Source organism: Centropristis striata, chromosome 4 (genome assembly GCF_030273125.1).
Source record: "Centropristis striata isolate RG_2023a ecotype Rhode Island chromosome 4, C.striata_1.0, whole genome shotgun sequence".
Lineage (NCBI taxonomy): Eukaryota > Metazoa > Chordata > Actinopteri > Perciformes > Serranidae > Centropristis > Centropristis striata.
In genome coordinates, this window is record NC_081520.1 from 32,736,800 (window position 1) to 32,752,479 (window position 15,680).

General features: G+C 37.2%; 2 protein-coding genes across 2 annotated transcripts; both read right to left on the minus strand.

The window, feature by feature from the left end:
* Nucleotides 1-2,318: 2,318 nt before the first annotated feature.
* On the minus strand, nucleotides 2,319-10,482 carry grk7b (G protein-coupled receptor kinase 7b). The gene is made up of 4 exons (XM_059332150.1): nucleotides 9,865-10,482; nucleotides 7,782-8,219; nucleotides 5,250-5,521; nucleotides 2,319-2,640 (listed from the first exon to the last, which is right to left on the minus strand). Exons 1-4 carry the CDS (start codon nucleotides 10,480-10,482, stop codon nucleotides 2,319-2,321), a joined length of 1,650 nt encoding a protein of 549 aa, XP_059188133.1.
* A 2,769-nt stretch (nucleotides 10,483-13,251) lies between these two features.
* Nucleotides 13,252-15,282, minus strand: rnf7 (ring finger protein 7). Its single transcript, XM_059331432.1, has 3 exons — nucleotides 15,077-15,282; nucleotides 14,892-14,939; nucleotides 13,252-13,718 (listed from the first exon to the last, which is right to left on the minus strand). The coding sequence occupies exons 1-3, from the start codon at nucleotides 15,240-15,242 to the stop codon at nucleotides 13,600-13,602; spliced, it is 333 nt and encodes a 110-aa protein (XP_059187415.1). The 5' UTR covers nucleotides 15,243-15,282; the 3' UTR covers nucleotides 13,252-13,599.
* Nucleotides 15,283-15,680: the final 398 nt, after the last annotated feature.

Here is a 15,680-nt window from a genome sequence, read left to right on the forward strand (position 1 = left end):
TTGAGGACCGGAACAAAGTTAAAATCATCATCTGGAGAGAAGAAAGATTTTTCTGCTTTGAGTACTTTTACTATGAATACTTTAAGTACATTTTCAATGCAGGACAGATAATCAAAAATAATTTAATACTTCTTTTTGTCAGTGGTGAAAGAAGTATTTAGACCCCTTATTTAACTAAAAGGACTAATACCACACTATGAAATTACTCCACTACAAGTAAAAGTCCTGCATTCAAAGTACAAAAGTATCAGCATTAACATGTACTTAAAGTATCAAGGGTAAAAGTACTCGTTATGCAGAATGAACCCACTCAGATTGTTTTATATGTTCCAAATATATTATTGGTGATATTTATGCTTACATTTATGTATAATATATAAATTTATCAGGTTTTTTATGTTAAATCTCAATCTGTAAAGTAACTAAAGCTGTCAGCTAAATGTAGTGGAGTAAAAAGTACAATATTAACCTCTAAATGTAGTGGAGTAGAAGTATAAAGATACATAAAATGGAAATACTCAAGTACAAGTACCTCAAAATTGTACTTAAGTACAGTACTTGAGTAAATGTACTTAGTTACATTCCACCACTGCAATCATTTCACCATCTGTTGTCTTTCTAATTCCACATTAGTAATGAAGACCCACGAAACAATGCCTTTTTTAAGAACATCAGCTTTTTGCTTATTAACAACATTAGGACACTGATCAGATGCTTTTGTCTCAGTCCATATATGGGAACAAGAACCAACCATGTGTGAAAAGCTAAATAGATGTTTGTTGTTGCTATGCTTAAGTAGTAAACATCTCTTTCTTAGGATGTGTATGGCTTGTTTTTTTTTTTTTGGGGGGGGGGGGGGGGGGGGGGGTAATAAAGGGGTTTGGTATTGCCTTGTTAGAGCTAAAAACATTCAATGTTAACATCTTTTACTTGGAAAAACTACGACAATTTGTCTCCTGCATCCCCTTGTTAAAGCTGAACGAGTCATCCAGTGCTTGTAAATACCAGAGCAGCAGAGCCAGGATCACGGGGATGATGAAGAGGGCTGCGGGAGGTTGAACACGGGGTTCCTGGGTGTCTGGCGGCACTTAGTGGTGAAAGTCTGCTACTGAGAGACTTCACTGAGGTCCATTTATAAACTGTAGACCCACATGAGCGGAGGCATTCATGGCATTTATGTCTGTCTAACAAATGTGGCACATCAACTGCAAATACTGCTAATAATCCTGCTGCTACTCTGCAACACACAACCATTATGCAGCTTGTTTACAAACACGTGTAAACACTTAGGCCTGCCAAAATGGCCGAGTGATGTAATGGAAACTATGCATGCATGCACTGGGATCTGCTGTCTTACCAGGAATAGAGGGCAAAGTATAAAGCAGCAGTCGCAGTACAATGTCAGCGTGTTCTTCCATCTGGCAAAACAAAAAGTGTGGTTTTATTTGACCACTGAGACAGATGTCCCGTCATGTTTGGCTCAAGCATCAACATATGATTCCTTTTTAGGAAGAAAACACATTCAGAGAAAGAAAAAAGGCAAGTAGTTGTTGAAAAAGGTACCTGAGATTTGGAACTGTGATGTTTATAAGGTTTGGCACTTTGGAAGTGTAAAAGATATTTAATTTGTGTATAATTGGTCCTTATAATAACATTTCCTCCAATTTTTGTTTATGTCCACAATTTGTTCTTATGTTGTTACTACCCAATGATTTCTTGTTTGCTCTTCTCTTATATTAGAGAAAAATTTACTATTGGATGAGAGCATTCTTACCAAGACATTTTCCATATTTTTCTGGATAATAACCAAAATCATTATCAAGAAAACCATGGAAAATGGCTAGATATCAGCTCTTAAATTAAACTCTTATCAGCTATTTTTGTTGTTATCATTATATTTGTCCAAACACATGTACCTTTAGTTGCACCAGGCATTAAAATTAACAAGAAATTGAAGAAAACAATGATGGTCTAATAACTTTTTCCATGAATGTAAGTTTAAATTTAAGGAACACGGGCGAAAAAGGCATGAGTAATGTGATCAAACTTAGATTACTATATGTTAAAAAAAAAAAACAAAAAAAAAACCCAGACATATTGATACCATATTAATAACACAAGTCTTAATAATGCAGAGCCTCTTGAATCATATCTGTTTCTTCTATTTTGTGCGCTTTGGTACAGTTATGGTTACAGACACTCTCCACCTCCCTTCACTCATTTTTTGAGCAAAATTCATTTTTCAAAAGAAACAAAGTCAGATATGAATCTGACTGAGAGAATGTTGCTGCGTGAGGCCCATCCAGTGGATAAAATGCTTAAAAAATAATGCACATCCTGGATTCCCACATGGTCTTCTTGCCGTTCTGTTCGAGGTTGTTCAGTTCGTCGAACACTCCCGTGTCGATCATCTCCTTCTGCCAGGTGATGGAGACTGCGCCCGTGCTGAACTGCTTGAAGAATTTGTCATCTTTGGCGTTAAAGCTTACATCCTCGACATCAGAGATGTCCCTGATCTCTTGCGTGTCCTTGGCGTAGACCACGTTGGATTTTGGCACCCAGGGGGGCTCCACTAGCCCCGCCTCCAGACGTCTGAAGCTGATGTTCTTAAAAAAGGCATTGTTTCGTGGGTCTTCATTACTAATGTGGAATTAGAAAGACAACAGATGGTGAAATGATTGCAGTGGTGGAATGTAACTAAGTACATTTACTTATGTACTGTACTGTACTTTAGTACCATTTTGAGGTATGTGTACTTTAATTGAGTATTTCCATTTTATGCAATTTTATACTTCTACTTCACTACATTTTGAGGCAAATGTTGTACTTTTTACTCCGCTAAAACTCTAAAACTTTGTCACAAGATAAAACAGACATCAAGGAGTTCATTTTTTGTTATAACTCAGTTTCAACCAAAAATGTAGTTACTGCAGTTAGGCTTTGTAGGGCAGTGTAGATGGACATGCTTCTCAGAGGCCAACATTTTCCATATTAAACATATTTAAAAAAAAAAAATTGAGACACTGAATTTTAGGTATTTATTAAATGTAAGCCATAATCATAATAATTAGAAGAAATTAAATAAATAAAGAAATTAAATGTTTCATTCTCTGTGTAATGGATATATATAATGTGTTGTTTTCACTTTCTGAATTCAATTACTGACATAAATAAACTTTTCTATGATATTCAAATTTATTTAGATGCACCTGTACATGTCGATGACTTGTGAGCAGTTCCACCTCTGACTTATTTCCTTATCTCTTATCTCTTGCAGATGTTTGATTCTTAAATACATTAAAGTCAGAAAACTATGTTTTGTCATCTTTCCTGGGGCCGGGTGCACAAAAGTGTTCTTAAGATAAAACTTAAGAAAATTCTTAAGAAAAACCAAGATGTTCTTAAGAATGTTCTTAAATGCTATTCACCATTTTTTTCTTAAGAATTGCCGTATATCTAAGGAACTTCACTTAACGTCATTAGATCATTAATTAGGTAGTATCAAATACAACAACTGCCTCCATGATTTACTAAGAGTACATTGTAGTGTAATCTCGGAGTAGACCTACATGTCACACAGACTGAAAGGCCATTTCAATTATATGTCAACTGCCAAAATAAGATTTGATACATTCACAAAAAAATACTCTGACCAACTTCAATGAACAAAATTTGTTAACACATTTTCTAGGGATAAATATTATCACTGTAGCTGTTTTAAGACTGGTGAGGGCTTCTCTGAAATCTAAGAAATCTAAGAACTTTGTTTTCAAGAATCTCATTTCTTCTCAAGTCTATCTAAATCAAGAAGAAAGTTAAGAAAAAAAAAACTAAAGAAAAGATGAGAATTTCTTCATGAATACCAAATCTTCTTAAATTTTAGAGACAGTGCAAAGTTAAGAAAAAAGTGGCACTTAAGAAGCATTTTTTTCTTAAGAATGCTTTGTGAATCCGGCCCCACTTTATCCCTAGACTAATTTATTTACAAATGTATTATTCTGGCAGTTGACATAATTGAAATGGCCTTTCAGTCTGTGTGACATGTAGGCCTATTCCTAGATTACACTTCAGTGAGTAAATCACGGAGGCAGTTGTTGTATTTAATACTACTTAATTAATCAATATGAACATATTATTTAAGTAGGCCAAGTTACTGAAACCATGTCCTTACTATTATTAGTTTTAGATGGAAGTTCCTTGGGTGGCAGCTAGGGAGCAAAATCCTCCAAGGCCTCTGAGAGACAGAATGGATCCTACACTCCCTGGTCACATCTTAATTAGACAATATAGGCTCCCTAGGCCCGCAATTGTTTTTCTGGTGAGTGATCTTAAGTTAAAAATCTAACAACGTCCTAAGTGAGAAAACTAAGAAGTTATTTTTCTTAATAATTTTCTTAAGTTTTATCTTAAGAACATTTTTGTGAAACCGACCCCTGGTTCTTTGACCCTTAATAGGACACTCATTGAAATTTCAAATGCAAATTCCAAATTTCAACCCTAGAGAATATTGGAGGATATTACATACAGCCAGAATGTGGACTGTTGAATGTGTAAATAAAACATAAGGATTTGGGGGAGGGGGGTAATATTTTGAGAAAAAAGTTTACGAGATTAAAGTGGAAAATCTACGAGAACATTTTTTGCAGATTTATGAGATTTAAAGTGATGAATCTGCGAGAAAAAAGTTGCTTTTCCCCCCACTTTTTTCTCATAAATCAGACTTTTTACGTGCAGATTTGCCACTTTGAATCTCTTAAAACTTTTTTTCTTGTAGATTTGCCACTTTAATCTAGTAAATTTACAACTTTTTTTTTCGAAATATTAATTATTATTACAAGTCACTGAAGAATAACTTTGTTTGTACGACTTTCTCTACTGACTATCTCTACAAGATTTTTTTTCTACATTTTTCATTTTTACATTGGAGGTCAAGGTCAATAAAGATAATATTATTATATTATTATCATACTGATTGGTCAGATGTCATGGTGTAGCCTGATCTTTGCTGATTAGCTGGAAGAAATCCATGTGGTTCTACGACCAAACAGAGACACATGGGGACCCCGTTTTGATATCCACTGAAGTTACCAAATATAGTTCTTTGCCCGATAAAGGGTTAATTATCCTGTGAACACTTCAAAGTCTCCTGACCTCCAGGTATGGACTTAATACATGTAGCACTAAATGTTGATTTGCCTCATGATGTCTACGCCAACTTTAAGGGACAGAATTTGAACGTTTTTACATACCGGCCCCCGAGGCGATGAGCCGGCTTCTTCCTGAGGAAGCGGCTGATGAGGTCTTTGGTGGGAGCATCAAAATGTTTGTGTTCAAACTTGCAATCATCCTCCAGAGTGCGGCGAGTCACCTCCTCATTCTGCACCTTTTCTCTAAAGTCTTTGAAAGGCAAACGGGCGGCCACCATCTCATACAGGCTGCAGCCCAGAGCCCACCAGTCCACCGACGTGCTGTAGTCCTCCTGCCGCAGGATCTCAGGGGCCATGTAGCCCGTCGTACCAGCCTGACCATACACAGAGGGGAGAGAGGAAGCAGGATGAGAGAAAATTCAAGAAGACAGAAGCCTCTACAGGTGCATCTCAATAAATTAGAATATCATAGAAAGTTTATTTATGTCAGTAATTCAATTCAAAAAGTGGAAATAACACATTATATAGATCCATTACACACAGAATGAAACATTTCACGTCTTAATTTATTTAATTTCTTCTAATTATTATGATTATGGGTTACATTTAATGAAGACCTAAAATTCAGCGTTTCAAGAAATTGTAATATTTTGAAGAAAAGTATGTTTAATATTTAAATGTTGGCCTCTGAAAAGTATGTCCATCTATATGACTCAATACTTGGTTGGGACTATTTAACTTGAACTACTGGAAATGGACATGCTGCCTTTGGGGAAAAATTAGCTTGATAAAGCTTTGTAAATCAACCTTTAACAAATTTTACTCAACAACCATGAAAACTCATTATAAAGTGGTTCTGAACCAAAAAAGTAGATACTTGAATTATCAGTTATGTGTTGAAATACAGAAGTGTCTAATATATAGCTATAACTATTACGACTGTTGCTTTGAACCCCCTTTACGAGGAGTCTCAGCTGCTTTCATAATGGTGACAATTCAAATTTAGTCACAATAAAAGCAGACAAACAATCCTGGTTGACTTGAAGGTTTCTACTTAAAAACAAAACAAAAAAATAAATGATTTGTTTTTTAAGAGAAGATTTCTGCTGCATGCTTGTCTCCCTAAAAGCCAACAAGCCAACATTTTTAATATTACAAAAGACCAATTTTTAAAAAAGTATGTCTAATATGGAAATGTTGGCCTTTGAAAAGTATGACTCAACACTTGGTTGGGGCTATTTGACTTGAACTACTGGAAATGGACTTTTCCATCATATTCTAATTTATTGAGATGCACCTTTATACTTCTGTGGACAAACTAGAACAATAATTGCAGTTTTATAGCCTTTTAGTTATTCAAGGTCTAGGAACAGAGACAAAATGATCCCCCTGCTATATGTATTGTGCTCACCTCAAGTATTTCAGGCCAGACAGAATAGACAAATCTGTTAAAAAGTCACCTTTTAAAAGTGAATTTCAGTAACAGACTTGCTTGACCAGCTCCGAAATGATAGAAAACTAAATTAAATAATGAAACACTAAGACAAAAATACACCCAGAAGTATGCATCATGGAACAATAAGTCAGCGTTACAGCAAACAGTGGTGGGAGAAGTATTCAGATCTCTTACTTAAGTAAAAGTACTAAGACCACACTGTGAAATTACTCCACTACAAGTAATAGTCCTGCATTCAAAACTTACTGAAGTAAAAGTAAAAAATGATCAGCATCAAAATGTACTTAAAGTATCAAAAGTTAAAGTACACGTTATGCAGAATGGACCCACTCAGATTGTTTTATATATATCAAGTATATTATTGGATTAATATTATGATGTATTTATGTAAGCAGCATGTAATTTGATCAAGTTAGGGATTGTTTTAACTATTTAATATACTGTTACAAGGTTTAATTAAAAAACAACAAGTCAAACCACTTTAAATTTTTTTATGTTAAATCTCGACCTGTAAAGTAACTAAAGCTGTCAGCTAAATGTAGTGGAGTAAAAAGTGCAATATTTGCCTCTAAAATGTTGTGGAGTAGAAGTATAAAGTTACATAAAATGGAAATACTCAAGTACAGTACAAGTAAGTCAAAATTGTACTTAAGTAGAGTACTTGAGTAAATGTACTTTGTTACTTTCAGTCACTGACAGCAAATAATGTTGGATTAACTTTTCTCCATCAGGCCGGTCAGCAGATTGCTCGCTGTCTCTCGTGAGTGGAGGCCTGCTGCGAGTCTCCTGACTCATCTCCTTGGACAGACATGTGGAGGCCATATCTGGTAAGGCAAAGATTAACCAGCTAATGCTAACAGGCTCTGCTCAGCATACATTTCTCAGCATCCAACTGGGGCTGAGGTCAGGAACCTTTTAATGAGATTAATTTCAATCACACAGGGTTATGCTTGCTTGTGTTGTCTTCCAGAGCAGGACTAAGACCCACCATATCTATTCCTGGTAAGCTGCTTGTGTTGGTGGGGGGACAACTGTACAGTACTGGTATGATCAGGAGCACATGGAGATTTCATTGTGTAACACAGAGCACAGAGAGGCTTTGCAAGAGGGCATTTCAGTACAAACGTCTGACAGTGAGCCTGACTGTAGGCTAATCTAAGGACAGTGACAGCACTGACCTTCTGGCAGATTGTTTTGCCTTTTGGCAGCTCCACAGCCAGTCCCAGGTCTGAGAGCCGACAGTGTCCCTTAGCGTCCAGCAGCACGTTCTCAGGCTTCATATCCCGGTACACGATGTCCATGGAGTGCAGGTGGAGGATCCCAGTGGTTATCTGGGCCATGTAGTGAACAACACGCTCCATACGGATACCCCGCTCCCCAAGCTCGTAGATGTGGTACTTGAGGTCTCCTCCATTCATGAGGTCCATGACCAGGCACACGTGGGTCTTGTTGTCGTACGCATAAGCCAGGTTCACGATGAAGAGGCTGTTGACCTTCTCCAGGATCTGCTTCTCCGTGAGGGCCATTCTCTCGCCACTTTTCTTCTTCAATCGCCTTTTATCCAGCTTCTTGCAGGCGTACATCTGACCTGTGTGTTTCACCTGCACCGCACACACCTGCAAGACAGGGCAATGTTAGATCTTATTTCATTTATTGGCAGTGGTAAGTAAAAGTACTAATACCACACTGTGAAATTACTCCACTACAAGTAAAAGCCCTGCATTCAAAACTTACTGAAGTAAAAAAGTACAAAAGTATCAGGATCAAAATGTACTTAAAGTATCAAAAGTAAAAGTACTCGTTATGCAGAATGGACCCACTCAGATTGTTTTATATGTTCTAAATATATTACAGGATTATTATTATTGATGGATTTATGTAAGCAGTGTTTTACTGCTGTAAAGATAGGACTCATTTTACCCACTTTATACGGGTGCATCTCAATATATTAGAATATGATGGAAAAGTCAATTTCCAGTAGTTCAAGTCAAATAGCCCCAACCAAGTATTGAGTCATATAGATGGACACTTTTCAGAAGGCAACATTTCCATATTAAACATACTTTTTGAAATTGGTCTTTTGTAATATTAAATTTTTTTGAGACACTGAATTTTAGGTCTTCATTAAATGTAAGTCATAATCATTATAATTAGAAGAAATTAAATAAATTAAGACATGAAATATTTCATTCTGTGTGTAATGGATCTATATAATGTGTTATTTCCACTTTTTGAATTGGATTACTGACATAAATAAACTTTTCTATGATATTTTAATTTATTGAGATGCATCTGTATATTGTTATGGAGTATTAATTAAAAAAACTGTAAACATGTTTTTTTTATGTTTAATCTCGATCTGTAAAGTAACTAAAGCTGTCAGCTGAAAGTAGTGGAGTAAAAAGTACAATATTTGCCTCAAAAGGTAGTGTAGTAGAAGTATAAAGTTACATGAAAAGGAAATACTCAAGTAAAGTACAAGTCGATCAAAATTGTACTTAAGAACAGTATTTGAGTAAATGTACTTACACCACTGTTTATTGGTTAATTCTAACTTAGTGTCTATTGTTACTGTGTGATCCTGAGATATGTTTCTGCTAATTTTTAACAGTAACTGTTGTTACAGTTGTGACACACAATACGTACAATACGTCTGATACATAGCATGACATAGCATTATCATAGGTCATACCAGACCCTTTGAGACTGTAGGAGAATTTTTTTTGGATGTATTAAAGGGATAGTTTGAAGTAGGATAGGGAGATATTACTACTCCATAGTCCGTGTGTTACTGCAGTAGATGACAGTCTGCAGTTTCACTGCTTTACCATGAACACAGGGGGAACTTAAACTGTTCTATAGTCAAAAACCCCAAACCCCATTGACAAGAACAGTTATTCTTCTGACTATTTGAAACCAATGGGACATCGGAATAATGGTGCATTACACCCAACTTCCATATTCTGCAAGGTAAAACCACTGCTTTTGTCAATGAAGTCTGGTGACTTTGACAAGGCTTCATATCGCTTCATATCGAAAGTGTTGAGTTCAGGTCAGTGCAGGGCCTCCATAAGTGAGGCTTTAGCTGCAAGACCTCTTAAATTAAGAAAGTTTGCAATTAATTGCTCACATGTTCAGCCTTCCATCTGCAAGAGAAAAATGTTTTCTTTCTCACTTTAAGTCAGGCATATGAATTGTAAGTTCATAAAGCAATCTGAGATTTACAATTATATTCAGATGCTGGGACTTTCTCACACTTACCTCACCAAAGCCACCTCTTCCCAAAGTCCTAAACTCATAAAAGTATCTGGCATGGATCCTCTCCTTCTCGTACTCCTTCCACTGCAAGAACTTGTAAAAAAAGGGGCTATTCAGATACTCCGTGAAAGGTTTCCCCCTCAGGTAGTCTCTTGTGTCTTCCTTTATGTCGTCCAACATCACCTCAAATTTCTTTTCAGATAAGGCCCTGCGCCTTTCAGCTGGCTCTCCTGTAAGGTATGAGAGAAAACTCTTGGATCCGGGCTGACAGAACTTAGCGAGGATGCTCTGTTTGGCTTCCTCTCTGTGTTCATCCTCAGTGACGCTCCAGTCACTCAGCGCCTCCAGGAACTCAGTAGCTACCACATATTGTGGGTTAGAGGTCAGGAGAAACTGCTGGAACAACTTCTTGCCGATGGGCTGTCGCTCACACAGTGACTCGTACTTCCTCCCTACTGCTGCTATGAGAGCAGAGGACATCTTTGGTTTGGGCAGCGTCAGGTTCAGCCTCTGCTTCCTCAGCTTATCCCGGTCTATGCGCTGAGCGTGCAGGTAGGCCGTGTTGGCCACCAGGTTGTCCAGCCCCGGCAGGTCATCGAAGTAGGATCCGTCCTGCGCCATGCCTGTAGGCAGCTGGACCTGATCCACTACAACAATGCTACCGCTCACTCATCTGCAGGTTCCAGGCACAACTGAGCACCTCAAGCACCTGCACCTGAACATCCTCCACCTCCTCCTGTGCCACGCCTCCTGCAGCATTAACACTACCACCGTCCTTAGGGATTTGTTGCTAGCTAAGTGTCTTTGCACGCTTATTTGTAGACGGCACTAATGGAAAGCAACTTATGTGGTCTGAACTTAAGAGGCTTGTCTATTTTTAGAAGATGCAAAGTGCCTGTGTAAAGTAATTGTGCATGCCAGCATGACATGATGAGGTGGCAGATCTCGACCTTAACATGTAATAGCTTGTTATGAGATAAAGAAGCAACTGAGAGAGCTTGGTGCGTAAAATATGTGCAGCATGCAATGAAGTATGCACCCTTCAGTATTAATTAGAGGGGAAAGAGTGAAGCTTTCACTAATTTAGCCCTAATTGGTTAAGTAGGCAGCCTAAGACATTCACTTTCTTGACAGACTTTTCAAGTGCTGTCAGGAGATGCAGGCTGTACACTCCTACTTGAGGATTTCAGCTGCTCAAGACGACAAATTGTGTGGCAGTTTTGAAAAGTTAATCTTCATCTGGAAAGATCCCTTAGATCATCAAGTAAAGGTCTCCTCACTTTGCCAAGAATCAATTCAAAATCAGCTCATGGTGCTTTTAGTCATTATGGCCCAACTCTCTGGAACTTGCTACCACATGAAATAAGGTCTGCTACATCTGTGTCTTCTTTTAAAAGCAGACTAAAACACATCTGTTTTCATTAGCTTTTAATATGGTTTTTAATTTCTCTTTTATATAAATTGTATATCCTTTTAATTGTAATACATTTGCATCACATGTTTGTTCATTTTAATGTTTTATATCTGTAATAACCTACTTCATGTTATCTGACATTATATTGTATGCTTTTATATTTGTATTTTTGTTTTTTTGTCAGGTATATTTGCCTATTTGCTTATGTTTGTTTTGTTTTCCATTTATTGAAGCAGTTTGAGTGTATGCTTGTCCAATGAAATGTGCTATATAAATAAACTTGACTTGATCTCACATCTTTGACCAAATTTCTGGCATTAGACGCTCCTGAAATGTGTACTACTCATCAGGATTATTATTAAGTACAAAAGACTTTCTGTTGCCACACTTCCACCTAGAGGATGTGGGCAAAGAAACACGAACATTGCACAAATAATGCAATTTATTGCAATATACCTGAGCTTGCAAAGCTGAAATGATTCCATGTCTTCTGAGGTTGTCAGAAATTGCATTACATGACCAAAAAACATTTTGATGACCAATTCATCTATTCAAATGTGAGCATTTTCTGCTTGTCCTTGTCTCATATTAAAAGTTTATTGAATGTCTTTGGGTTTTTAAAAATAAAAAAGGTATTTGGTGACCTCACCTTGTGTTAGGAAATTGTTTTTTGATTTTTATAGATAAAATGATTAGAAAATGATAATTGATAATGGAAAATAGTGTTTAGATGCAGCTTTAATGCCTGTGAAATATCACAGCAAGTGTATTCTTCTAGAAGACACAGAGATAGAGTGCTTCTTGTTCACTTCCATCACAGGGTCAAGAGGTTTGAAGCAGCGACCTTGGAGTCATTAGCTTCTAGTCTAAGTGAATTACCCAGATCAGTCACCACTTACAATATTCTTTGCCATGGAAACTTCAGTCCTCAGTAACGCTGAGCTGTCCTGCATAAATGTGACTTTTTTTTAATGGGCTGAAAATGATTACAAAGACATTCACCCATATGATATTAAGTTATTCCCCACATTAAATTTAGTTGAAATCCTGGGTGCACTTGATACTTTCTTTGCAGTGGTGGAGGAAATACTCAGATGTTAGACTTAAGTAGCAATAACATGATTAAAAATACTCAGATACAAGCAGAAGTCCTGTATTACTAATCATACATACAAGCATAGCAGCAAATTGTACTTGTGCAAAATGGCTTAGTGCAAAGTATAACTTATTATATAGACTATTTATTATTGGGATTTTATTCCTTAATAGTCACCATCCAAGCAGTCAAGTACAAATAGCTGAGTCATGTTAGTTGCATTCCACCACTGCTGCTTTGAGGTTAAGTGTGAAACGGGAACAAGGCCAACCTCACCATACATGTATAACAAGTGCTAGTGGTATAGTGGTAGCATGGCTGCCTTCCAGGTAGCTCACTTTGACTGCCAAGGTACTTAAGCATTAAGGTGACTTACGGTCTTTAGTCTCCATCCATTTCCTGGACATTCCTGTTTGGTGGTTGCCAAATAATTTCGATCTTGACAATGTTTAAAATGTTGGTAATTTTTTTTCCCCAAGAAGTGGATAAGCATCACCTCAAACTGTCTCAGCTCATAAAAAATAACTAGTAGAATTATATTTTCCTAAATTGAAGAATAGGAACGTTTTCCCACAAAATTTGTTTCACACTGCAGAAGAGGCCGAGTTCTTTTAAACGTTGTTTAAACACATGCAGCTTCCGAAGAAGTCTGAAAAATCTGAAAATTATAATTTGACCAGAAACTGGTATTAAAGAATAAGAGGAAAATTAGTCTAAATTTGAAAATGCTAGATTTTGGAACGTGACACATTTTTGTCAGTATCAATTTCCCTAATTTAAGCTAAAACATTTGTTTGACAAGTCTACCAATTTCTATCATTTCACTTGTTTATAAAATTGACATACCAAGCCTATTCTATTGACCGAAAGAATACATGTGTTTACAGGTATACACACTTCTTTATTTTTATAAAGACAGTCACATATTCAAGGTGCTGAGCACCACCACAGACAGTTACACAAAGCTAATGTGACGCAACAAGGTTCATCCTTCTCCGCATGATCCCTCCAGCCACATCAATCAATTAGTGACCAACAGGTCAATGTCGCTTTAATTTTGTCCATCCAACCTTTGACACCAGGACTACTGGAACATGCATTCATAAGTAGGAGGACAGTTGTCGGTGTCTGTGGCTCTCTGCACATGACGCTGCAGTACTAATTGCAAAGTCCGTCACCTCTTTTAGGTGCACACACAGGTGTCGTCTGTGAATCAGACTGCCTGGAGTTATTTCCCGATTCTCTGAACAACCCAGTCCTGCTGGCAGAGGGGACAGCGATTGTTCTGCTTCACCCAAAGGGACATGCAGCAGTTATGGAAGGAGTGGTTGCATTCACCCCAGACAACTGAAAGAAGATGGAGGACATAAGTAGAGTATTAACAGAGAACAGCTTACAGGTTACACAGAACATAAAAGTACAACCTCAGTTAATTTAGTGATGGACAGTTTGAAACAGCTTTATCTGATATTTTTTATTTAAGCTGTTTAATTTAAGAGCTGATATCTCGCCATTTTCCATGGTTTTCTTGATAATGATTTTAATTTGTATCAAACCCTGGAAAATGGCTAGATATCAGCAACTCTTATGAGCTATTTTTGTTATATTTGTACAAACAAATGTACCTTTAGTCGTATCAGGCATTAAAATTAACAAGAAATTGAAGAAAACAATTGTCAAATAATTTTTCCATGACTGTATGTCATGCTCCAGTTTAATGAAACAAGCTACCATAACACTTAGTGTTTTTTAGGAAAATGAGAAATCTTACACAGAGACTATTGAATAGGTCAACATGTAATCCGGTAAACTATTAAAACACAAAATAAATACATATTAATCCTGAGAAAGTCAGTTATTTACAATACCACAATATCTGGTAAACTATTGGGGGTCACTCACACTGAATACTGTCAGAAACATGACAAGTATCATGAGCATTGTTACTTCAAAGTGTCATTAATGTTCATGACACACCCCATGTCATGTTTATGACACGCTCGTGTCACTCTTATGTAGACACCTTAAAAATAAAGTGTTACCATATCTTGCTTAAGTCAAAAAGGCATGTTCAAAAAATTGCCTAAGTCACATTATATTTTGACTTAGGCATAATAAATCCGCTTAAGTCACACACTTGACATAGGCCATTATCTTAAAAGGATAAAATCACATGATCTGATCAACTGAGGATGTAGGTGATTTTACCATAGGTGGCCGGTGTCATAAAGAGATGATTTAGGCAAAAAAAAACCTATTTTGACAAAAAATGACATAGGCGATTATTTTAACAGTGTGACGATATCTAGTTAATGTCATCCATTTTACAGACACGAAATTACCAAGGAGAGTTAAATCCCCCTCCGTCTGGTCGGCTTCTTTGACAGCTCTCCACCTCCCACTAACTAATGCTAGCTAATGTTAGCTTGTTGGGCTAACCTGCTAACTAGCTTAAGTGTTCGTTTCATTATAAAACACAGATATATATAAGTGTTTTATTTATTGCCAACAATGTCTTACCAACACAGTCCTCCTGTTTGTTTTCTGCCTGACATCGGAGACAAGCGTCTGTAAACCAAGAAGAACATGTTAAAGTGTCATTCTGCCTGTGACTTCAGGTGTTAGTGGTGATATTAGCCAGGTTAGCTTCACTAGCCGGTGTCCGAGCTGAGCTAGCGGACAAAGCGTCTGTTCCCCGGACTCACCCATCACTTGTACCCGGCAAATAGCACAAGTGTCGCACTCCACGTCCCAGCTCCACATCGCCACAGCGTTCCACTTCTTGAGGGAAAACATCTTGTCCCCACCTGACTTAGAGCCTGAAGAAGTGTTGTGAGAGAGGACTATCCCCGGCTCGTCACCGTCATCCATCTCTGCTGTACGGTGTCTGAGGAGCTAACGTTAGCCAGCTTAGCTAAATGCTAAACAAAATGGACGTAAACGCTTATAAGCGATGCTAGTGCTAACCCGGTTAGCAAACGTCTTGTCTCCATAGTGACAAAAGATGGCGCTGTTGTCCAGGATTTGACAACACAAATTCACAGATAAAACAAAATACCAACTGTTGAAGACAACATACAGTCATGGAACAAATTATTAGACCACTGTTTTCTTTTTTTATGATTAGTATTTTTATTGGGATTTTTGAATATCACACATTACAGGTACACATGTGGGAATGGTTGGTTACAAATTGATATTAAGACTCGTATACAGAATGTAAGCAGTAAAATATGTTATGCAATGCTTGCAAACGAGACAAGAACAATCTAATAAATGATAAAACAGGACAGCACGATGACAACACAA

Excerpts from the sequence above, each read along its gene's own strand:
- grk7b (XM_059332150.1), bottom strand. The coding sequence starts at position 10,482 with ATGGCGCAGGACGGATCCTACTTCGATGACCTGCCGGGGCTGGACAAC. Across the intron at positions 8,220-9,864 it reads GAAGAGGTGGCTTTGGTGAG|GTGTGTGCGGTGCAGGTGAA; the intron begins GTAAGTGTGAGA and ends CCTGTCTTGCAG. Across the intron at positions 2,641-5,249 it reads GCTCATCGCCTCGGGGGCCG|TAATGAAGACCCACGAAACA; the intron begins GTATGTAAAAAC and ends ATTCCACATTAG.
- rnf7 (XM_059331432.1), bottom strand. The coding sequence starts at position 15,242 with ATGGATGACGGTGACGAGCCGGGGATAGTCCTCTCTCACAACACTTCT. Across the intron at positions 14,940-15,076 it reads TTGCCGGGTACAAGTGATGG|ACGCTTGTCTCCGATGTCAG; the intron begins GTGAGTCCGGGG and ends CTTGGTTTACAG. Across the intron at positions 13,719-14,891 it reads CAAACAGGAGGACTGTGTTG|TTGTCTGGGGTGAATGCAAC; the intron begins GTAAGACATTGT and ends ATCTTCTTTCAG.